The 23,761-nt window shown below is 41.3% G+C and overlaps 1 protein-coding gene and 13 non-coding genes across 20 annotated transcripts in view; 13 read left to right on the plus strand and 1 right to left on the minus strand.

Annotated features, from left to right (window-relative positions):
• ano2b (anoctamin 2b) overlaps positions 1 to 23,761 on the minus strand; it is a 262,039-nt gene that overhangs the window by 20,742 nt on the left and 217,536 nt on the right. For 4 of the 7 annotated variants that reach the window (XM_020714024.3, XM_020714026.3, XM_078941775.1 and 1 more), the window contains 2 exons: positions 10,072 to 10,217; positions 237 to 389 (listed from right to left, as the gene is read on the minus strand). In XM_020714024.3, the coding sequence (XP_020569683.1) occupies positions 237 to 389; positions 10,072 to 10,217 (299 nt within the window). The remainder of the gene's footprint in view (positions 1 to 236; positions 390 to 10,071; positions 10,218 to 23,761) is intronic. The other 3 variants (XM_020714025.3, XM_078941774.1, XM_078941776.1) reach the window with 1 other exon arrangement.
• On the plus strand, positions 14,715 to 14,786 carry trnap-agg (transfer RNA proline (anticodon AGG)). The gene has a single exon. It is a non-coding gene; the product is annotated as a tRNA-Pro (tRNA).
• On the plus strand, positions 15,366 to 15,437 carry trnap-agg (transfer RNA proline (anticodon AGG)). Its single transcript has one exon. It is a non-coding gene; the product is annotated as a tRNA-Pro (tRNA).
• trnap-agg (transfer RNA proline (anticodon AGG)) lies at positions 16,016 to 16,087 on the plus strand. Its single transcript has one exon. It is a non-coding gene; the product is annotated as a tRNA-Pro (tRNA).
• Positions 16,652 to 16,723, plus strand: trnap-agg (transfer RNA proline (anticodon AGG)). The gene has a single exon. It is a non-coding gene; the product is annotated as a tRNA-Pro (tRNA).
• trnap-agg (transfer RNA proline (anticodon AGG)) lies at positions 17,301 to 17,372 on the plus strand. Its single transcript has one exon. It is a non-coding gene; the product is annotated as a tRNA-Pro (tRNA).
• On the plus strand, positions 17,951 to 18,022 carry trnap-ugg (transfer RNA proline (anticodon UGG)). Its single transcript has one exon. It is a non-coding gene; the product is annotated as a tRNA-Pro (tRNA).
• trnap-cgg (transfer RNA proline (anticodon CGG)) lies at positions 18,601 to 18,672 on the plus strand. The gene has a single exon. It is a non-coding gene; the product is annotated as a tRNA-Pro (tRNA).
• Positions 19,884 to 19,955, plus strand: trnap-agg (transfer RNA proline (anticodon AGG)). Its single transcript has one exon. It is a non-coding gene; the product is annotated as a tRNA-Pro (tRNA).
• trnap-ugg (transfer RNA proline (anticodon UGG)) lies at positions 20,533 to 20,604 on the plus strand. Its single transcript has one exon. It is a non-coding gene; the product is annotated as a tRNA-Pro (tRNA).
• trnap-agg (transfer RNA proline (anticodon AGG)) lies at positions 21,182 to 21,253 on the plus strand. Its single transcript has one exon. It is a non-coding gene; the product is annotated as a tRNA-Pro (tRNA).
• On the plus strand, positions 21,831 to 21,902 carry trnap-agg (transfer RNA proline (anticodon AGG)). Its single transcript has one exon. It is a non-coding gene; the product is annotated as a tRNA-Pro (tRNA).
• trnap-agg (transfer RNA proline (anticodon AGG)) lies at positions 22,481 to 22,552 on the plus strand. Its single transcript has one exon. It is a non-coding gene; the product is annotated as a tRNA-Pro (tRNA).
• trnap-cgg (transfer RNA proline (anticodon CGG)) lies at positions 23,130 to 23,201 on the plus strand. The gene has a single exon. It is a non-coding gene; the product is annotated as a tRNA-Pro (tRNA).

Raw genomic sequence — 23,761 nt, forward strand, 5'->3', positions numbered from 1 at the left:
AAACCAGGGGTGCCCAAATCCAGGCCTCGAGGGCCGGTGTTAGGGGGGGTGCGAAACATTTTCTTTTTCCTAGGGGGGTCGGGCAAAAAATAATTGAGAAGCACTGGCCTAGTTGAAGGGGGCTGCCTATGTCTCACAGACATTCATTGTGGTTCATAACCTTTAAGATTGATATTGTAACTAATCTGAGTTTTACTAAGAATAGTTCCAGAAGCAACCAGTGTCATAGAGCTTACCAATGTCTTTAGCGCGTGCAGCGACGGGCCTGCGCAGCTCCGTTACAAACTTCTTAGCATCCAGTCTGATCTCGATGATGTTGTTCAACAAGGCAAAGAGTGGCGCCAATGGGAACGAAGCCACGAACAGAGAGACGAAACCAAACTGGATAACTGTGGGGAGAGGGCAAAATGTATTACTGGCTCCAGTGACTGCAAGGTATTTGGGCTTCTAGCCACCACTGTTTCTCCGACATGTGTGCAGACCATAAATAAAACTCCACGTTTAACGCCAAAACTAATAGTAACCACCCGTTTACCCTGAAGTCTGCAATTAGTTAATGATTAAGGCAGCTCAGGAATTAACATTGTCGATTGGCATTGGATAAAGTCAAGCCAAAATGGAGGAAAACAAGCCAAAGCCTGGTAAATGAAGCAGCTACATCAATGTAAATGCAGCAGGAAGTAATTCCAAATGATCAGTAGTGATTTTAAGGACATGTGCTATGAATTACCAAGAAATTCAAACATTTAGTTCACTTCACTGACGCGCAAAAGCCAGCATTTATTTTAGCCATTTAATCAGGTCCTTAAGATAATGTTGTTTAAACATTTGTGGCATTTTCTTTTCAATCGTGGTACTCTGTGAACAATGTACTGCTGTATTGTATACTAGGTTACTGCTAGGATTTAGTTGATTTCATACAAATGCCTACATAAATCTGTCAGCTGAAACTTGTCCCCTCAAATGTTTTTTTTATCATGAAAAAAACTTTGTTTTTCTCCAAAATGTCATTACTGCACTAAAAATAGACAATTCTTTGGCAAAATTTGGGGAGGGGGGGCGGACATGTTTTTAAATAAAGCACGATTCTATTAAATTTTGATGCTTGTGAAACATATCTGTTCTGTCAAAACATCAGAAAACTCTTGATCTGTCCCAAGAGTGCAGTTTGTGTGGAGATCCTAAGGGCGTCCTCGACCACTAACGTATCACGTGCAAACTCCGTCTGTGCAACATTTGTGTGCCAGTACGCGCACATTACTAACTACTGTGGCGCAAGGGCAACGACAGCATCATTTATATGTCATAAGTTTGTACAACTTATGTTTGCCTTACAAAAACTTCCCTAAACACTTAACCACCTACACGACAATGGTGCATTCTTTTGTCTTGACGTCTGGCCCTGCCAGACCCATCTGCACTTCCCTTTAAGATGCAGCCACTCCTCTCTATAACCCTCTATGGGACCTGTACAGATCAGATTAGCGCGTCAAATTTGATGCGCGACAAATTTACTGCTCAACGCCTGTCCAAAAATGTGCTTGACTGCGTGAGGCCTGTGGGAGGAGCTACCCCAATATGTTTTCCCTACATGGAGAGGTGTCTGTGTATATATCTGTGAAGAAACTGGATTTTCTAGAAAGGACTGTATTAAATTTTAGTTCGTAACCCCGTCAGTTTCTTACACACAGAAATAATGAATAACGACTCAGAGACAGTTACTTATCTTTTGTGGAGGTTTTACTTCGCACAAACACGAAGGGGACAGACATGAACATGGTACATTCAAAGTCCGAACCAAAGAGCTCAGGGATGGGCTTTGGTATAAAAACCCTGCATTTGCATATTCAGAAGATGGTCCGATGGGCCTCGTGTGAAAATCACGCCCACAGGTTACTGCTGGAGAGAACCTCCAAGGCTAAAGTGAAGATAAGTCTGAGGCCTGCTCAGCAGAAAACATGCACAGAAAAGAGGGAGTATGGGAAGAAACTGTTAGAACAATAGTTTGGCTGTGCTTTCTTCAAATGTAATATAATTTTGAGATGACAATACATGCTCAGTGAAATAAGTTTAAACCATTAGTGTAATAAAAGTTAAAGGCAGTTTCTAACTATTCTTCACAATATCATGGAAGACACGGAGGATTTATTTATTTCAAAAAGCTTTACATTGGTAATCATGTAAAGCTTGGTAAAGCATTGGTCGCTTAGTAAAACATTGTTAATCTTGTTTCCATGTCTAGGTTCATGAGATCATTCAGGGTTTCTCCCGGTAGGTTGAGCTTCACTCCAGTGTCTGAAAGACGGCTGCTTTCTGCAACTACTTCAGTGTTTCTGTGACTCAGTTTGATGACTTTCTGACCCACATTGTTCTGAGAGGGGAAACAAAAAACTACAAATAAACTAGAGGATCATTCATTCATCATTCATTTTCTGTACCGCTTTGTCCCTTTCGGGGTCACAGGGTTGCCGGAGCCTATCCCGGCTACTTAGGCGTAGGCAGGGGATGCCCTGGACAGGTCGCCAGTCTGTCGCAGGGTAGAATGTCCACAGTCACACATCCATTCACTCTCACACTCACAGACAATTTAGAGTTGCCAATTAACCTATGAAGCATGTTTTTGGACAGTGGGAGGAAGCCGGAGATCCTGGAGAAAACCCACGCATGCACGGGGAGAACATGCAAACTCCACACAGAAAGGTCCCCATTGATGTTCTGTTTCAGGTCCCCCAGCCGGGACTTGAACCAGGGGCCTTCTTGCTGTGAGGCAAGAGCGCTAACCACTGCGCCACCGTGCAGCCCAAGGAGGATCATTTAATAATTTTTTTCTTGATTAAAAAAAGAAAAATGTTATAAGGTTTGAGAGGTCCAAGCAGGCTGCCTCCCCATCCCGTCCGTCTGCTGGCTAGCCTAGCGGGCAAGCTTCTGCCGCCGGGTTTCGGCAATCGCTCCAGCTCCGCAGGCTCAACAGTGGCCGGGACAGTCTCCGGCAACCCCACGGTCCCAGCAGGTTTAGAAAATGGATGGACGTTGAGGACGAAAATCCTCACATCGAGCAGCCATATTGGATTTTTTTGCAAATGCCACCAACCCAAAGCTGAATCCCTGTCAACCTCGCCGCGTCTGATGCCCCAATTGCACCTTGACGCTCAAGTCCTGCTGCTGCCAGACTGACGCACAAACGCCCGAATCGCGGGTGACATTTAAAACCTGACGCTCAGATCGCGTCTGGTGTGAATGCACTGTAACCCTTGTGCTATCCTAGGCACTTTGACGTTGGGAGTTGGGTCATCTAGACCCACTAGACAGTGCACTGAACCTTTTTTCTTCAATGATTTGTGATCTTCACTGGTGTCCATGGATTACATGAAATCTTTCCACCTTTATCCACCTTTGTCATGGTAGGGAGAACACGTCAATGGAAGGGGGGGTGGGGTCATCTAAGATAGAACAAGGGTGAAGGTTTCCACTAACAGCAGAAAGTTACCATTTTGGTTTAGAATCCCCACAATGCCATCAGACCAACACTGAAACATGGCTCTGTACAGCCGTTTGGGGCATTTGAAAAATACAAAATACACCAATCTGAGCCCCAGAGTCTACTGCTCTGACATCAATCCATGCAGTGAATTTTCAATATGAGGCTTATTTTCTTCAGACAAGAGGAGGGACTTTTATCTTAAAGTGTGAAAATGTGTTTGCAGCTATCGCAACACCTGAACTATTAGATTTAGAGGAGCAGCAAGAACATCAAAGTCCAGACAGAGAGCCGACATCATTGTTAGTATTCAATCTAAACTATCATGCGAGCTTGTGTAATTTAAATCGGGGTCTCTACATAACTATTGTACTGAAAAAAAGGTTCCTACTGAACATTTGTAAAGGTTGAACTGCATGTTTTAAAATATTGATTAATGATCAGCAGTGAAAAGGAAACTTAAGAGCAGCAGTGCAGTTTGCTCAGATCAGAGGCTGGAACATAAGCAGTGTGGGAGCGGGGTTTTCCAGCCAGCTGCAGACTGACAGCTTCACCCGAGGAGGACGCAACCACACAATGAGAGCGGAAGAAAATACGACGAAGGGGCCCGTGAACGCTAGAGGGCAAGCTTAGAATAACCTGGGTATGTACCTGAGCTGAGGTTGACGGGTTCAGACCACAAACAAAGGAGAAAAAAGAAAATCAGCCTGTTGTTTTCTCATCTCAGACTGTAAGATGGCTCCTAAAAAGTTTTCCTTTTAATCTAAATGTATCCAGTTTAAGGTTGTTTTGCATGCAAAGTCAAGTCAGTCTCACTGACTTGACTTTGCATGCATGTACATATATTTCTGGTCATGTATTAAAGCGGTACGTCTTGTTCTCTGCAACCTGACTCCTGGAGGCCGGCCTGAATGGCAGCAGATCAGTCGTTGCTTCTCTTTTTCCAATTATTTCTGCTAAATCCAAAGTGAAACAGTTCTGAGCATCATGAATTTCATGTTCACCTCCTCTTCGGCACTCTAAAAGTTATGTAGATTGAAAACAATAAATTGGGGTCCTCATTAAAACCGTTTCATGAGGATTCCATAGAATAAAACGTTAAGGTTTATGCCCGAAAACGGTCATAAAAACGGTCGTAAAAACATACGTAGACTATTAAATTGGAAATGGACGCTTGAATGTGGGTTGCTGAGGGTGGTTTGAACGTACTCACAAGCATTGATGCCAATTTATCCAGAGAGCCTTGATTATCGTAAAAACCTGTCATGAGCCTTTACTTTAAATCAGACACATATATCTGGCTTCCACCAATACCCAATCTTTAGTCATCTATCAATTAAAGATATTAAAGTCAATGAAGCAACGATAAAAGGGTCTTTAGAGGTGGATTCAGTCGCCTAACTCCACCCACATCTCCATCACTGAGTGTAAAGGATCTTTAGGACAGCCGGGCCACGATGCCCTCTCAGGAATACCACAAAAAACTGGTTTCAATGAAGTTTCTCTGATCTGGCTCTATGATGTGACGATGCTAAGACAATGTAAATACATAAAAACAAAAGCTGTACTTTTTCATATTTTTGCAACTTCAGACAACCTACAAAATAAACATGATTAAAGAAAACATAATATTGTTCTAATGACCCTTCAATCACAACAGAACACCTCATCCAGAGCGTCCCTGCTTGGATCGACTCCCACGACTGGAATGAGGCCAAAGTGGATCCAGAAAAGGATTATCTCACTACAGCTGTGTCCAAAATCCTTCACTACTCCCTAACCTCTGAAAGAATTTGCAGGTTGGTATACTATTCAGAGCCCTGGATTTTAATGCCTGTCAGACACGTGCTTACTACGTTTTCCTCTTTTTGTTTTGAACACAGAATCTAAGGTCACTCATTAAAAACCTAATAAATATAAACATTTTGTGAAGACTATTCATAAATCCACTGTGTTCTGATGATGAAAACATGGATGATTTAAAAGGATACATTTAAATACATGTTTTTAAATGACAAATTGTTTAAACACAATGCATTGTGGTCTATATTTGCTAATCTAGTGACCATCAATACATACTGGGTTTTTTTAGAGACTTCTGGGAATTTTCCAGGGTGCTGGACTTTGGAATTGTAGTTTCAGACACTCGATAAAATGGCAAACGCCCTATATAGTGTACCTATTAGTGAGCCTTAGAGACATACAAAGGCCATGAGAAGGATGCAGACATTAAAACAAGACGCTTTCAAATGTACAAAGCTGGTCTGAATTATGCTGCTGTAACTCTTTGTGTTTTTGTTTTCCTTGTTTGCTCCATAAACACAGTAAAACCAGCTCTGCTAATGTTAACCCAAAGCGGTTCTTTATGGCTGTAAACACGGACATGACGTGGGAAAGACACAAGTTACAACCTTCAATCGATAAATTTTGGTCTGTTCAATTTGAAAGATGCTTTTCTCAGAGCTGCTCCTTCTGGATGTTTGACCTCCACTAGCAACCCAGGTCTGTGTCCATGACCTTCTGCAGATGTTCCCTGATCTCCCAGCTCAGAGCTGCACGTTCAAAGCTGATTTCTGTTATTTATCATCCTGGGAATTATTACAACAAACAGGTGTGAGATCCCAAAAAACTATGTTTTCTTTCATGGTTTCTCATGAAAAATGGAAACTGACAACTTTATGTTTGGAAAAAAAGCATTATTGGATGCAAAGCCACGTCTTGCTGGAAACCCACAACATCTGTCCAACGTAAGCAGAGGTCTGTCAGTTCTGAGTGCAGGCCTGCTCTGGGGAACCATGAAAAATGACAGTTTTTTATGATCCGGTTTTAAAGATGTAAAACTATATTTGCCACATATGCAGATTCACCTTTCTACAGCCACTGATATAAACTTGTTTAGGTTTATTTTTGCCTTCTCTTTTTTTATTGATTAAAACAAAGGCTGTTCTACTAAGATACGGATCAGGACAATTAGGCAGCAAAAGAATTTGTCATTTTTTACTTAGACATTGGATCCAATTCCATTAAAATCTGAGGGACAGGAAGCGTGTCTGTCTGTATAGTATCCTACACCATGTCATTATATTGTGCAATGTTTAAGACCTTTTCTGTTTCCAGACTGAAACACTTGTGCAATATTCCTGCTGTTTAATCAGAAACCTGATGTGTTCCACCTGTTTAATGGATTGATTCAATTGACAGATACGGCCTCACTGACTGATTTCGGGCTCCACTGTGGTGTTGTGGTTTGCACTCTTGCTTCATAGCCTAAGGGGGGGCTGGCCAACCCTGGTCCTCAAGAGCCTCAACCCTTTCTGTTTTTCAGCTCTACCTGCACTGCTTGATGCTGACAACCTAAATCCAGTGTGTTCAGTAAGTCAAGATGTGAATTGCTAATCAGCAGAGAGTGGAAAACAGGCATGATTCAGGCTCTAGAGGTTCTGGTTCAGATCCAAGCTGGGTTCTATCTATGTGTAGTTTGCATGTTCTCCTCATGTTGTAGGGTTTTCTGCAGGGACTACAGCTTTCTCTTACTGTCAAAAATGCTTCATAGGTTAATTAGTGACTCTACTCTAAATGCTCCCGTAGTTCTGTGGCCCTGTGAAGGGGAAAAGTGATCCATCCACCTACAGGTCATGTATCTCACCTACACTCAACAGTATCTAGGATAGGCTCCAGCAACACTGAATGGGATTCAGTAGGTCTGGAAAATGGATGGTGTGACCAGTATATGCAACAGATGCACCTTCAATTTGTTTCTGAAATAACTTTCACTTCTTTCAGTTTGACCCGTTGAAGTTTGTAGAGTAATCCAAGTGGACTGTTTTGGACAGTTTAATGTCTTTTTTTTCATGATTTATTGATAACAAGAATTGTTGGAATTTAGCCCTTTCATCTGTAATCTTCATATTTTATGAGCTTTTAAAGAAGCATGTAAATCAGATTTGAACCACAGTTTAAAATCTTGTTTTCTTTCAAAAGGTTCTGTCACTTATTTAAAACATTCCAACATAAAATAATTCACTGATCAGCATTCTGATCATTCCCAAAATTCTATGTCTAAATAGTCTTGGATTTGAACTTTGAAAGTAATTCCATCTATCCATTTTCCAAATGCACTGAATCTATTTTAGGGTCATTGAGTTGCTGGAGCCTTTCTCAGCTCCTGGGTGGGAAAGGTGAGGGACTCTGGACAGGTTGCTAGTCCATCACAGGACCACACCAACAGACAATTGAGAATCACCAATGAACCTATGCTGCACGTTTTTGGACTCTGGGAGAAAACTGAAGCAAACCCACGAATGCTTGAGGAGAACATGCAAACTCCTCAGAGAAAGAACCCAGCCAGGATTTGAACCACACTGTGAGATGAGACTGCTAACCCCTACTCCACCTGCACCTACATGAAAGTAAATGCTTGACACATTGCAATGGTCAACCAGAAACAACTAAACCAGTTTCCAACCACTGCGGCCTCCTTGATTTATTTTATTAGGTTGAATGATTATTGTCCACTAAGGAATTAGTGATCAAAACTAAGGGTTGTCGTCATGCAGTGGGGTGGGGTGGCCTCGATCCTGAAACACATGATTGAGCTTTAGAAACGTGTGATTTCAACCCAAATATGTCAAGGAAAGACATCTCTGCATGCCTGCCCCTGCTGAGATGTGTATAAATATGTCAGTGGCTAATTACATTCAGGTCCTTTAAAGTTGAATGTAAAAAATGTTTTACATTTAACCTCCAGATGAGACCCATTATCCAAAGAGCTTTGATCTGTACATGGACTTTCAGTGTTTATTATTTGTGGCTTCTGACTGGCATGAACCCATTTTGAATTGTGTCCGTGTCAGTGTGCTCCAGCTCAAAAGAATATTTGCATCACTCCCTGTGTAGATTTATTCATTTTCCTATTGGAAACAACAGCACTAAAAGGGCCAGATAAAGAAAACATCTAAATGTCAATACAGCATGATGGACTTCAGGCAGAGCTCCTTAGATTATTTAATACCAACCTGTGAGATTTTATAAATAGGAAGTTGATGCATTACATTTTCTTTTATGCTTTTTCAAGGTGCATATTCTTTTAACTCCTTTTCAGAGGGAGGAGGCGCAGGAGCCCATTAAATCATCAGATGACCAGAATTGGCTACTATTGAGCTTTTTTTATGTTACTTGTATCTGCAGATAAACATGCAACATAAAGTCAACATATTGTGAAACTTTGGCACCATTTCAACAGTGAAAGTCTTGCTGTCTTCGGGCTGCTGTGCCTTCATTCATCTTTTAATCTGTTTTTACCCTTCAGGGTCACGGGGCTGCCAGAGTCTATCTCAAGGACTTACAGGCAAAGGCAGGCGACAACCTGTACAGGTCACCAGGGCCACAATCATACACACCTTCACACAATTTAAAGTGACCAATTAACCTATGAAGCATGTTTTTGGATGGTGGGAGAAAGCCAGAGTACCTGGAGAAAACCCACAAACGCACGAGGAGTTCTGATTTATTCCCCCCCAGCCAGAACTTGAACCAGGGGCCTTCTTGTTGTGAGGCCAGAGCACTAACCACTGCACCACCATGCAGCCTTGTTCAGGATATACTGTTACTTCACTGTACCATCATTCAATCATCATGCTTTCATTCTGAACAAATGGCTAAGCTGCCCGCCTTCCTTCTTAGCCAATCGCCATCACATTCCAGGGGGGTTCTCTGGCCCTGTTGTACCCTGATCTCCACCCAGAACGATACCTTGTCATGATCTGGTCTTTAACCACCATCAGTTACTAGACTATGTTCAAGTTCATACCAAGCATGGTTAGGATTGGCCTATGACATGATTTCTTTGTTTCACAAATAAATGATGGTGCATATTTTTGAGATCTTTCCTAACTGACATTTCCTATACACCAACCCATATTAATAATAAATCCTATTGGAAGCCCTGTTTAACCCCCTTTTAAGTGAGGCCCTCATTATAAAAACATAAAAAGGACAAACAGCAGAGCTGAGTATGACAGTTTTGTCCATGAAAGAATTTGCCACATGTTCTTAACATGTTCTACTACTGACTTTTGTCATGATATTTGTAGCGTTTGGAGATACGGTGGTTTATAAATAAAGGTAATTGAAATTATTTGGTGAAATAGAAGTTAGATTTCTGCGCATTTTATGTGAAGCTTAATGGACAAGTGGTGGAGGGTTTTCCCTGAGATTGTGGGTTCAAATCCACAATGAGGTCTTACCATATATACTATACTATACTCTAAAAACGGGACATTGGGAAGGGTCAAATGCAGAGAGGACCAACTGATGGGAGTTTACCTTTACCATGTTGGCCCATGCAACTCTTTTCTCCTGCAATTGTGTAGAATTATAGGATTCATTCTTCATGCAAACCCTGGATTCAGTTTTTGTCGTTGATATCCTACTTAAACATTTTCATTATGCAGTTAAAACTAAGACTAAATTAAACTTGATTAGGAAAATCTCAGTGTAATCCATCGATGTGCTTGTGGCACGTAGAGTTTAGGTTCATTGGGTGCAAATTCTAAAAATTAAAAAAAAATAAAATTGGAATGCTTTGGACTCACTCATTTCCATGTATTCTGGCGTTAGACCGTCAAAGGGGGCCAGGGCGTAGTCCAGGTTCCACTGTTGGGGAGGTTTTTCATCCTCCCTGGCGTTCGGTGTTGCTTCTTTCTCCTTCAACGATCGTATCAACTTCTTTAACTTCCTGCTGAGACAGAAATCAATGTTTGGTGGTAAAAATCGTAAAGAGTTTCAATTCAGTGTGTAAACATTTTATGTTTTGATCAGTGAGGTAATTTCACACGTTTTTTTCCCATTTTAAGTGAAGAAGTTCATCACGTTTTCAGAGAAACATCTTTGTTTTCTTTTCGACACAATTAGACGTACAAATGGGTGTGCATATGATTGTGAGGAGCTAAACTGCAAAAACCATATAAATAAATTATTTAAAACTGTTTTATGTGCTGATTATTCTGATAGCAGTTTAGTTCAATTAGACTGCATTTACACTGCAGGTCTTGATGCCGAAATCCGATTTTCTGACTATATCCGACTTTATAGGCAAACCCGCTTACATCATCTTTTAAAAGTGACCCGTATCCGATTTTTATGTTTACACTATACAATGCTGGAACTATCAGACGTAGACGTTCTGAGGACTACGTAGCAGCATTTCCGCCTTTCGCGGACCTCCTTCGGACACCAGGTGCTAATCCTTTCAATTAAGAACAAAAGAACTCTAAAACTGACTCACCAAATTGGATAATAGAAGATTAGAATACCTGCTTTCACCTTTCTTGTACCAATGATTTAGCATTCATGTGGTTACTGGAGTCTATCCCGGCCACTTTTTGGGCAAAGGCAAGGTAAACCATAAATGGTTCAATAATGGGTATTGAAAATAAAGTTATAGTCTTCTCTTGAATCACATGGCATAAATAGCATTTTGCTTGGCAAAAATCTTGTAAAGTGCTTCAATATGAGGCTCGTTGGTCTAGGGCAGGGGTCGGCAACCCATGGCTCCGGAGCCACATGTGGCTCTTTCATCCTTCTGTTGTGGCTCCTTGTGACTTTGGAAAATAATGAGTATTTTATAATAATTACATTTTATTTTAGTTTGTTCATTTTTCATGGCATTTCAAAGGCTCTGCTGGGTCCGTACGAAGCGTCTGCCACGTAAAAAACAGCTTCCTTTGAGTTCGTATTTATCAGGCAAGAACTGCAGAACTGATAGCAGGAGGAGACACGCGGGGCGGCTTCAATAAACACTTCGGTGTCCGGATTGGTCTTCTGCCGGGAACTTGACGTGCTGCGGGGCAGAGAGCAACTCGCTGATGACACAGAGTTTGCGCTAGTGTTGCCAGATAGAGTCACAGTTTTCCAGCCCAAAAGTCATCTGAAAACCGCCAGACCCAGCCAAAAACCGCCCAACACAGCTTTTGTTGATGTTTTTTTCGTACTGGACTGATTTAGCAAAATAAAAGTTTTTCTAAATAAAAGATAGTTCAGACTAATAATAAAATGTGTACACTAATGAATATATTTCTTGAGCGGGCTGCCTTCTCCCATTCATTTTCTTAACCCGCTCTATCCCCGCTATAACCTGCGTCCTGCTTTTTCATCCTTGTACTTCGCTGGAGCGCCCCGACTATCATGTCAACCTATGATGACCGTATTTTGCGCTCTCTGTGTAGGACACACTGAGGAGCGCAGGGGAAAAAACTCAGCTGCAGAGGATATGAACAGGTGAACAAGTAGACAAGAAAAGCAGGTAAGAGGCGTGGGAAGGGACTTTGGCTTCAAACTCTGTCAGACTCAGAAAGATGCAAACACGGGCATCAGATTTAGGCGCAGCTTTCCCTGCGGGAGTTGAAGCAGAGACTTTCTCTGGGATGATTTTATGAACTGAAACATGGAAACATGGTTACCAAGTAGAACTCTCCAAAATAATAAACCTGATCTCTCCACATTCTCAGTGTCTACCATGCATTGATAAACACATTGCTCCATGCACCGATCAGACCATAACTTCAGCTGGTAGCTCCTCCCACACGCAGCCAGGGTATACTCCTTTAATGTGCATTTGCAGTGATGTATGTTTCAGAGGATGTCCGATTGGCCAATCTACATGTCAATCAAGTCCCGTACTTCTCAGTGAGGATTTTGATTGGCTGATGGATTTTTAAGAAGTACTTTTTTATATTTTTTTAATCTTTTCAGGCCCGAGATCTACAATCGTGTCCTTGAAGATCGACCGATCGATCGCGATAGACGTAATGAACACCCTTGATGTAATATATACATGCATAATATATATAATGATGTCAAAACGGGTTGTGGCTCCGGGTGCTTTCTTTTCATTAGGGATGGTCCGAAATGGCTCTTTGAATGACAATGGTTGCAAACCCCTGGTCTAGGGGTGTGATTCTCGCTTTGGGTGCAAGAGGTCCCAGGCTCAAATCCCAGACCAGCCCTTCAACATTGTTTTTTTCTTCTGTCTTCAAAAAAAAGGAAGCAATCAGTCTGTTCATTTGGATTAGGTAATAAAAAAAGCATGACACTTTCACTAATTTCATCCACTGGATGCTAATGCAAATTCACACCAAAACTGGGGCCAGATGGGCTATAGTAGCCTGAACACCACACCAGGTGTTAATCCTTTCAATTAAGAACAAAAGAACTCTACAACTGACTCACCAAAATGGATAATAGAAGATTAGAATACCGGCTCTCAGTCAGGATTTCTGCTGTGACCTTCAGATGGGAGGGTCAGAATTTGGCATTTTTAAGAGATAAAATCATGGTTCCATCTTTCTTGTACCAATGATTTAGGCTAAAGTTTGTGATGTGGGGTACAGTAAACCCTTGTTTTTCGCGGGGGTTACGTTCCAAAAAGAACCCGTGATAGACAAAATCCGTGAAGTAGGAACTAAGAAACCTCTATTTTTTTTTTTTTTTACAATTATTATACAATTAAATACTCTATTATACATTGAAAAGAAAGAACAAACCATTTTACAGGTTCAAGCATTTGTTTCACAAATAAAGGTACTTTAGAAACGTTTTTTTTTCAACAAATAACTGCTGTACTGTACTGTCAAATAATAATTTTAATCATCGATGTGAACAGAAGGCTTCGAATCGCAGAGATTAGCCCTGCCCACCGCGACCCGAGTAGTTGGATTAAACGGGAGAAAATTTAAAATGATTATGAAAAAAATACAAAGTACAGTCGAACAAATAGCAACTCAGGTGTATTTCACTGCTCTTTAGAGGGAGCCGCTGCATCCTGACTCCCTCTGCAGTGTTTTCCTCTTTTGAAGCCCGCGGTGCAGCCTGTCAGGTTCGGGAGAAGAACATAGTGATAGGCAGTTGTTGTTGTTGCTCTTTTTCTTTGGGTTTAGAGAAACTCGAAATTGCAAGATGATTTGCACGTACGTAATGTAAATTTGGCAAGCTGTTTTACGTACGTGTACATATTAAACTGCAACGTTATTGATGCACAGGTAGAGAAGAAGCAGAGTGACTTTTTAGCCAATCAGAATGCAGAACACAATGCACGATGCAAATCCGTGAAGTAGCGAAACCGTGAAAAGTAAACCGCGTTATAGCGAGAGATCACTGTATAGTTTTTTCCAAAGCGTCCACTCCTTTTTGAGCCCTTGATGTAGTTTATTTCTTCTGTCTTCAAAACAACAGAAGCAATCAGTCTGTTCATTGCGAATAGGTAATAAAAAAAGCATGACACTTTCACTAATTGCATCCACTGGTTCCTAATGCATATTCACACCAAAATTTGAGCCAGATGGGTTAAAGCAGCCCAACACCACACCAGGTGCCAATCACATCAATTATGAACAACAGATCTCTGAAACTGACTCACCAAATTGGATAATAAAAGATTAGAAAACAGCTTCCTCTGGGGGATCCATCGTTCTTGGGCACCACCAGCTTGACCTGTAGGGCGTGCCGTTGCTGTGGTGCCCGTTCTGGTTGGGCGGGCTGGGGTCCCACTCTGTGGTCTAATAGCCATGGATGGGGCCCTGGGCTGCCCTGTGTTAGGCGGGCGCTGCGGTAATGGCCCCTGTGGTCCGGCTGGGCCTTGGAATGAAATGATCCCCATAATATCGTTTCCTCACAGCAGTACCAAGCCAGACCTTCTTCAACTGCAGTTATTTGTTTCTGTTCACTGTTCTACTGGGGTAACTGGGTGGGTGGGGATGGGGGGTGGTGAGGGAGGGGTACCTTCTTTGTGGGATTGTCCTTTGTTTTCTGTTTTGAACAACTTTCATTTTTTATGACTGTTTTATCTGTTTTTATGTTAAGCGCTTTGTGTTTTTAACCTAAATGAAAGGCGCTATATAAATAAATAAAGTTTGAGTTTGAGTTTGAGCTTCCTGCTCTGATTTAAGATTTCTGCTGTCACCTTCAGATGGGAGGGTCAGATTTTGCCCTTTTTACCAGATTAAATCATGGTTCTATCTTTCTTGTACCAATGATTAAGGCTAAAGTTTGTGAGCTTTCCACTCCTTTTTGGGCTCATGTGGTTACTGGAGTCTATCCCGGCCACTTTTGGGCAAAGGCAAGGTAAACCATAAATGGTTCAATAATGGGTATTGAAAATAAAGTTATAGTCTTCTCTTGAATCACATGGCATAAATAGCATTTTGCTTGGCAAAAATCTTGAAAAAATGCTTCAACGTGAGGCTCGTTGGTCTAGGGGTATGATTCTCGCTTAGGGTGCGAGAGGTCCCGGGTTCAAATCCCGGACGAGCCCGTTAAAAAACGCTTGTGCTTTATTTCTATCTTCAAAAACAAAGGAAACCTTCAGTCTGTTCATTGGATCCAAGTAAGGGAAACAGTACATGACACCTTAACTACTTAACCTTTGTACCACTGCTTGCTTATGTAAATTCACACCAAGACTAGGGCCAGATGGGCTATAGTAGCCTGAACACCACACCAGGTGCTAATCCTTTCAATTAAGAACAAAAGAACTCTAAAACTGACTCACCAAATTGGATAATAAAAGATTAGAAAACCGCTTCCTGCTCTGATTTAGGATTTCTGCTGTGACCTTCAGATGGGAGGGTCAGATTTTGCGATTTTTACCAGATTAAATCATGGTTCTATCTTTCTTGTACCAATGATTAAGGCTAAAGTGTGTGAGCCTTCCACTCCTTTTTGGGCTCATGTGGTTACTGGAGTCTATCCCGGCCACTTTTGGGCAAAGGCAAGGTAAACCATAAATGGTTCAATAATGGGTATTGAAAATAAAGTTATAGTCTTCTCTTGAATCACATGGCATAAATAGCATTTTGCTTGGCAAAAATCTTGAAAAAATGCTTCAACGTGAGGCTCGTTGGTCTAGGGGTATGATTCTCGCTTAGGGTGCGAGAGGTCCCGGGTTCAAATCCCGGACGAGCCCGTTAAAAAAAGCTTGTGCTTTATTTCTATCTTCAAAAACAAAGGAAACCTTCAGTCTGTTCATTGAATCCAAGTAAGGTAAACAGTACATGACACCTTAACTACTTAGCCTTTGTACCACTGCTTGCTTATGTAAATTCACACCAAGACTAGGGCCAGATGGGCTATAGTAGCCTGAACACCACACCAGGTGCTAATCCTTTCAATTAAGAACAAAATAACTCTAAAACTGACTCACCAAATTGGATAATAAAAGATTAGAAAACCGCTTCCTGCTCTGATTTAGGATTTCTCATGTGACCTTCAGATGGGAGGGTCAGATTTTACCCTTTTTACCAGATTAAATCATGGTTCTATCTTTCTTGTACCAATGATTAAGGCTAAAGTGTGTGAGCCTTCCACTCCTTTTTGGGCTCATGTGGTTACTGGAGTCTATCCCGGCCACTTTTGGGCAAAGGCAAGGTAAACCATAAATGGTTCAATAATGGGTATTGAAAAAAAAGTTATAGTCTTCTCTTGAATCACATGGCATAAATAGCATTTTGCTTGGCAAAAATCTTGTAAAATGCTTCAACGTGAGGCTCGTTGGTCTAGGGGTATGATTCTCGCTTAGGGTGCGAGAGGTTCCGGGTTCAAATCCCGGACGAGCCCTTGAATGTAGTGTATTTCTTCTGTCTTTAAAACAACAGAAGCATTCAGTCTGTTCATTGAGCATAGGTAATAAAAAAAGCACGACACTTTCACTAATTGCATCCACTGCTTCCTTATGCAAATTCACACCAAAACTTGAGCCAGATGGGCTAAAGCAGCCCAACACCACACCAGGTGCCAATCACATCAATTATGAACAACACATCTCTGAAACTGACTCACCCAAATTGGATAATGAAAGTTCAGAAAACCGCTTCCTGCTCTGATTTAGGATTTTTGCTGTGACCTTCAGATGGGAGGGTCAGATTTTGCCCTCTATACCAGATCAAATCATGGTTCTATCTTTCTTGTACCAATGATTAAGGCTAAAGTTTGTGAGCCTTCCACTCCTTTTTGGGCTCATGTGGTTACTGGAGTCTATCCCGGCCACTTTTGGGCAAAGGCAAGGTAAACCATAAATGGTTCAATAATGGGTATTGAAAATAAAGTTATAGTCTTCTCTTGAATCACATGGCATAAATAGCATTTTGCTTGGCAAAAATTTTGCAAAATGCTTCAACGTGAGGCTCGTTGGTCTAGGGGTATGATTCTCGCTTAGGGTGCGAGAGGTCCCGGGTTCAAATCCCGGACGAGCCCGTTAAAAAACGCTTGTGCTTTATTTCTATCTTCAAAAACAAAGGAAAACTTCAGTCTGTTCATTGGATCTAAGTAAGGTAAACAGTACATGACACTTTAACTACCTAGCCTTTGTACCACTGCTTGATTATGTAAATTCACACCAAAACTGGGGCCAGATGGGCTATAGTAGCCTGAACACCACACCAGGTGCTAATCATTTCAATTAAGGACAAAAGAACTCTAAAACTGACTCACCAAATTGGATAATAAAAGATTAGAAAACCGCTTCCTGCTCTGATTTAGGATTTCTCATGTGACCTTCAGATGGGAGGGTCAGATTTTGCCCTTTTTACCAGATTAAATCATGGTTCTATCTTTCTTGTACCAATGATTAAGGCTAAAGTTTGTGAGCCTTCCACTCCTTTTTGGGCTCATGTGGTTACTGGAGTCTATCCCGGCCACTTTTGGGCAAGGCAAGGTAAACCATAAATGGTTCAATAATGGGTATTGAAAATAAAGTTATAGTCTTCTCTTGAATCACATGGCATAAATAGCATTTTGCTTGGCAAAAATCTTGCAAAATGCTTCAACGTGAGGCTCGTTGGTCTAGGGGTATGATTCTCGCTTAGGGTGCGAGAGGTCCCGGGTTCAAATCCCGGACGAGCCCGTTAAAAAACGCTTGTGCTTTATTTCTATCTTCAAAAACAAAGGAAACCTTCAGTCTGTTCATTGGATCTAAGTAAGGTAAACAGTACATGACACCTTAACTACCTAGCCTTTGTACCACTGCTTGCTTATGCAAATTCACACCAAAACAGGGACCAGGTGGGCTATAGTAGCCTGAACACCACACCAGGTGCTAATCCTTTTAATTAAGGACAAAAGAACTCTAAAACTGACTCACAAAATTGGATAATAACAATTTAGAAAACCGCTTCCTGCTCTGATTTAGGATTTCTGCTGTGACCTTCGGATGGGAGGGTCAGATTTTGCGATTTTTACCAGATTAAATCATGGTTCTATCTTTCTTGTACCAATGATTAAGGCTAAAGTTTGTGAGCCTTCCACTCCTTTTTGGGCTCATGTGTTTACTGGAGTCTATCCCGGCCATTTTTGGGCAAAGGCAAGGTAAACCATAAATGGTTCAATAATGGGTATTGAAAATAAAGTTATAGTCTTCTCTTGAATCACATGGCATAAATAGCATTTTGCTTGGCAAAAATCTTGTAAAATGCTTCAACGTAAGGCTCGTTGGTCTAGGGGTATGATTCTCGCTTTGGGTGCGAGAGGTCCCGGGTTCAAATCCCGGACGAGCCCGTTAAAAAACGCCTGTGCTTTATTTCTATCTTCAAAAACAAAGGAAACCTTCAGTCTGTTCATTGGATCTAAGTAAGGTAAACAGTACATGACACCTTAACTACCTAGCCTTTGTACCACTGCTTGCTTATGCAAATTCACACCAAAACTGGGACCAGATGGGCTATAGTAGCCTGAACACCACACCAGGTGCTAATCCTTTTAATTAAGGACAAAAGAACTCTAAAACTGACTCACAAAATTGGATAATAACAGTTTAGAAAACCGCTTCCTGCTCTGATTTAGGATTTCTGCTGTGACCTTCAGATGGGAGGGTCAGATTTTGCCATTTTTACCAGATTAAATCATGGTTCTATCTTTCTTGTACCAATGATTAAGGCTAAAGTTTGTGAGCCTTCCACTCCTTTTTGGGCTCATGTGGTTACTGGAGTCTATCTCTGCCACTTTTGGGCAAAGGCAAGGTAAACCATAAATGGTTCAATAATGGGTATTGAAAATAAAGCAATAGTCTTCTCTTGAATCACATGGCATAAATAGCATTTTGCTTGGCAAAAATCTTGTAAAATGCTTCAACGTGAGGCTCGTTGGTCTAGGGGTATGATTCTCGCTTCGGGTGCGAGAGGTCCCGGGTTCAAATCCCGGACGAGCCCTCGAATGTAGTGTATTTCTTTTGTCTTTAAAACAACAGAAGAAATCAGTCTGTTCATTGAACATAGGTAATAAAACAAGCATGACACTTTCACTAATTGCATCCACTGCTTCCTTATGCAAATTCACACCAAAACTTGAGCCAGATGGGCTAAAGCAGCCCAACACCACACCAGGTGCCAATCACATCAATTATGAACAACAGATCTCTGAAACTGACTCACCAAATTGGATAATAAAAGATTAGAAAACCGCTTCCTGCTCTGATTTAGGATTTCTGCTGTGACCTTCAGATGGGAGGGTCAGATTTTGCCATTTTTACCAGATTAAATCATGGTTCTATCTTTCTTGTACCAATGATTAAGGCTAAAGTTTGTGAGCCTTCCACTCCTTTTTGGGCTCATGTGTTTACTGGAGTCTATCCCGGCCACTTTTGGGCAAAGGCAAGGTAAACCATAAATGGTTCAATAATGGGTATTGAAAATAAAGTTATAGTCTTCTCTTGAATCACATGGCATAAATAGCATTTTGCTTGGCAAAAATCTTGTAAAGTGCTTCAACGTGAGGCTCGTTGTCTAGGGGTATGATTCTCGCTTTGGGTGCGAGAGGTCCCGGGTTCAAATCCCGGACCAGCCCGTTAAAAAACGCTTGTGCTTTATTTCTATCTTCAAAAACAAAGGAAACCTTCAGTCTGTTCATTGGATCTAAGTAAGGTAAACAGTACATGACACCTTAACTACCTAGCCTTTGTACCACTGCTTGCTTATGCAAATTCACACCAAAACTTGAGCCAGATGGGCTAAAGCAGCCCAACACCACACCATGTGCCAATCACATCAATTATGAACAACAGATCTCTGAAACTGACTCACCAAATTGGATAATAAAAGATTAGAAAACAGCTTCCTGCTCTGATTTAGGATTTCTGCTATGACCTTCAGATGGGAGGGTCAGATTTTGCCCTTTTTACCAGATTAAATCATGGTTCTATCTTTCTTGTACCAATGATTAAGGCTAAAGTGTGTGAGCCTTCCACTCCTTTTTGGGCTCATGTGGTTACTGGAGTCTATCCCGGCCACTTTTGGGCAAAGGCAAGGTAAACCATAAATGGTTCAATAATGGGTATTGAAAATAAAGTTATAGTCTTCTCTTGAATCACATGGCATAAATAGCATTTTGCTTGGCAAAAATCTTGTAAAATTCTTCAACGTGAGGCTCGTTGGTCTAGGGGTATGATTCTCGCTTAGGGTGCGAGAGGTCCCGGGTTCAAATCCCGGGCGAGCCCGTTAAAAAACGCATGTGCTTTATTTCTATATTCAAAAACAAAGGAAACCTTCAGTCTGTTCATTGGATCTAAGTAAGGTAAACAGTACATGACACCTTAACTACCTAGCCTTTGTACCACTGCTTGCTTATGCAAATTCACACCAAAACTTGAGCCAGATGGGCTAAAGCAGCCCAACACCACACCAGGTGCCAATCACATCAATTATGAACAACAAATCTCTGAAACTGACTCACCAAATTGGATAATAAAAGATTAGAAAACAGCTTCCTGCTCTGATTTAGGATTTCTGCTATGACCTTCAGATGGGAGGGTCAGATTTTGCCCTTTTTACCAGATTAAATCATGGTTCTATCTTTCTTGTACCAATGATTAAGGCTAAAGTGTGTGAGCCTTCCACTCCTTTTTGGGCTCATGTGGTTACTGGAGTCTATCCCGGCCACTTTTGGGCAAAGGCAAGGTAAACCATAAATGGTTCAATAATGGGTATTGAAAATAAAGTTATAGTCTTCTCTTGAATCACATGGCATAAATAGCATTTTGCTTGGCAAAAATCTTGAAAAATACTTCAACGTGAGTCTTGTTGGTCTAGGGGTATGATTCTCGCTTTGGGTGCGAGAGGTCCCGGGTTCAAATCCCGGACGAGCCCATTAAAGAACTCTTGTGCTTTAATTCTATCTTCAAAAACAAAGGAAACCTTCAGTCTGATCATTGGATCTAAGTAAGGTAAACAGTACATGACACCTTAACTACCTAGCCTATGTACCACTGCTTGCTTATGCAAATTCACACCAAAACTTGAGCCTGATGGGCTAAAGCAGCCCAACACCACACCAGGTGCCAATCACATCAATTATGAACAACAGATCTCTGAAACTGACTCACCAAATTGGATAATAAAAGATTAGAAAACCGCTTCCTGCTCTGATTTAGGATTTCTGCTGTCACCTTCAGATGGGAGGGTCAGATTTTGCCCTTTTTACCAGATTAAATCATGGTTCTATCTTTCTTGTACCAATGATTAAGGCTAAAGTTTGTGAGCCTTCCACTCCTTTTTGGGCTCATGTGTTTACTGGAGTCTATCCCGGCCACTTTTGGGCAAAGGCAAGGTAAACCATAAATGGTTCAATAATGGGTATTGAAAATAAAGCAATAGTCTTCTCTTGAATCACATGGCATAAATAGCATTTTGCTTGGCAAAAATCTTGTAAAATGCTTCAACGTGAGGCTCGTTGGTCTAGGGGTATGATTCTCGCTTAGGGTGCGAGAGGTCCCGGGTTCAAATCCCGGACGAGCCCATTAAAGAACTCTTGTGCTTTAATTCTATCTTCAAAAACAAAGGAAACCTTCAGTCTGATCATTGGATCTAAGTAAGGTAAACAGTACATGACACCTTAACTACCTAGCCTATGTACCACTGCTTGCTTATGCAAATTCACACCAAAACTTGAGCCTGATGGGCTAAAGCAGCCCAACACCACACCAGGTGCCAATCACATCAATTATGAACAACAGATCTCTGAAACTGACTCACCAAATTGGATAATAAAAGATTAGAAAACCGCTTCCTGCTCTGATTTAGGATTTCTGCTGTCACCTTCAGATGGGAGGGTCAGATTTTGCCCTTTTTACCAGATTAAATCATGGTTCTATCTTTCTTGTACCAATGATTAAGGCTAAAGTTTGTGAGCCTTCCACTCCTTTTTGGGCTCATGTGGTTACTGGAGTCTATCCCGGCCACTTTTGGGCAAAGGCAAGGTAAACCATAAATGGTTCAATAATGGGTATTGAAAATAAAGCAATAGTCTTCTCTTGAATCACATGGCATAAATAGCATTTTGCTTGGCAAAAATCTTGTAAAATGCTTCAACGTGAGGCTCGTTGGTCTAGGGGTATGATTCTCGCTTAGGGTGCGAGAGGTCCCGGGTTCAAATCCCGGACGAGCCCATTAAAGAACGCTTGTGCTTTATTTCTATCTTCAAAAACAAAGGAAACCTTCAGTCAGTTCATTGGATCTAAGTAAGGTAAACAGTACATGACACTTTAACTACCTAGCCTTTGTACCGCTGCTTGTTTATGTAAATTCACACCAAAACAAGGGCCAGATGGGCTATAGTAGCCAGAACACCACACCAGGTGCTAATCCTTTCAATTAAGAACAAAAGAACTCTAAAACTGACTCACCAAATTGGATAATAAAAGTTTAGAAAACCCCTTCCTGCTCTGATTTAGGATTTCTGCTGTGACCTTCAGATGGGAGGGTCAGATTTTGCCCTTTTTACCAGTTTAAATCATGGTTCTATCTTTCTTGTACCAATGATTAAGGCTAAAGTTTGTGAGCTTTCCACTCCTTCTTTGGCTCATGTGGTTACTGGAGTCTATCCCGGCCACTTTTGGGCAAAGGCAAGGTAAGCCATAAATGGTTCAATAATGGGCATTGAAAATAAAGTTATAGTCTTCTCTTGAATCACATGGCATAAATAGCATTTTGCTTGGCAAAAATCTTGCAAAATCCTTCAACATGAGGCTCGTTGGTCTAGGGGTATGATTCTCGCTTAGGGTGCGAGAGGTCCCGGGTTCAAATCCCGGACGAGCCCGTTAAAAAACGCTTGTGCTTTATTTCTATATTCAAAAACAAAGGAAACCTTCAGTCTGTTCATTGGATCTAAGTAAGGTAAACAGTACATGACACCTTAACTACCTAGCCTTTGTACCACTGCTTGCTTATGCAAATTCACACCAAAACTTGAGCTAGATGGGCTAAAGCAGCCCAACACCACACCAGGTGCCAATCACATCAATTATGAACAACAGATCTCTGAAACTGACTCACCAAATTGGATAATAAAAGATTAGAAAACCGCTTCCTGCTCTGATTTAGGATTTCTGCTGTGACCTTCAGATGGGAGGGTCAGATTTTGCCCTTTTTACCAGATTAAATCATGGTTCTATCTTTCTTGTACCAATGATTAAGGCTAAAGTGTGTGAGCCTTCCACTCCTTTTTGGGCTCATGTGGTTACTGGAGTCTATCCCGGCCACTTTTGGGCAAAGGCAAGGTAAACCATAAATGGTTCAATAATGGGTATTGAAAATAAAGTTATAGTCTTCTCTTGAATCACATGGCATAAATAGCATTTTGCTAGGCAAAAATCTTGTAAAATGCTTCAACGTGAGGCTCGTTGGTCTAGGGGTATGATTCTCGCTTCGGGTGCGAGAGGTCCCGGGTTCAAATCCCGGACGAGCCCGTTAAAAAACGCTTGTGCTTTATTTCTATCTTCAAAAACAAAGGAAACCTTCAGTCTGTTCATTGGATCTAAGTAAGGTAAACAGTACATGACACCTTAACTACCTAGCCTTTGTACCACTGCTTGCTTATGCAAATTCACACCAAAACTTGAGCCAGATGGGCTAAAGCAGCCCAACACAACACCATGTGACAATCACATCAATTATGAACAAAAGAACTCTAAAACTGACTCACCAAATTGGATAATAAAAAAATTAGAAAACCGCTTCCTGCTCTGATTTAGGATTTCTGCTGTGACCTTCAGATGGGAGGGTCAGATTTTGCCCTTTTTACCAGATTAAATCATGGTTCTATCTTTCTTGTACCAATGATTAAGGCTAAAGTTTGTGAGCTTTCCACTCCTTCTTTGGCTCATGTGGTTACTGGAGTCTATTTCGGCCACTTTTGGGCAAAGGCAAGGTAAACCATAAATGGTTCAATAATGGGCATTGAAAATAAAGTTATAGTCTTCTCTTGAATCACATGGCATAAATAGCATTTTGCTTGGCAAAAATCTTG

The sequence above is a fragment of the Oryzias latipes genome, chromosome 23, assembly GCF_053564925.1.
Source record: "Oryzias latipes strain Hd-rR chromosome 23, Olatipes_Hd-rR_3.1".
Classification (NCBI taxonomy): domain Eukaryota; kingdom Metazoa; phylum Chordata; class Actinopteri; order Beloniformes; family Adrianichthyidae; genus Oryzias; species Oryzias latipes.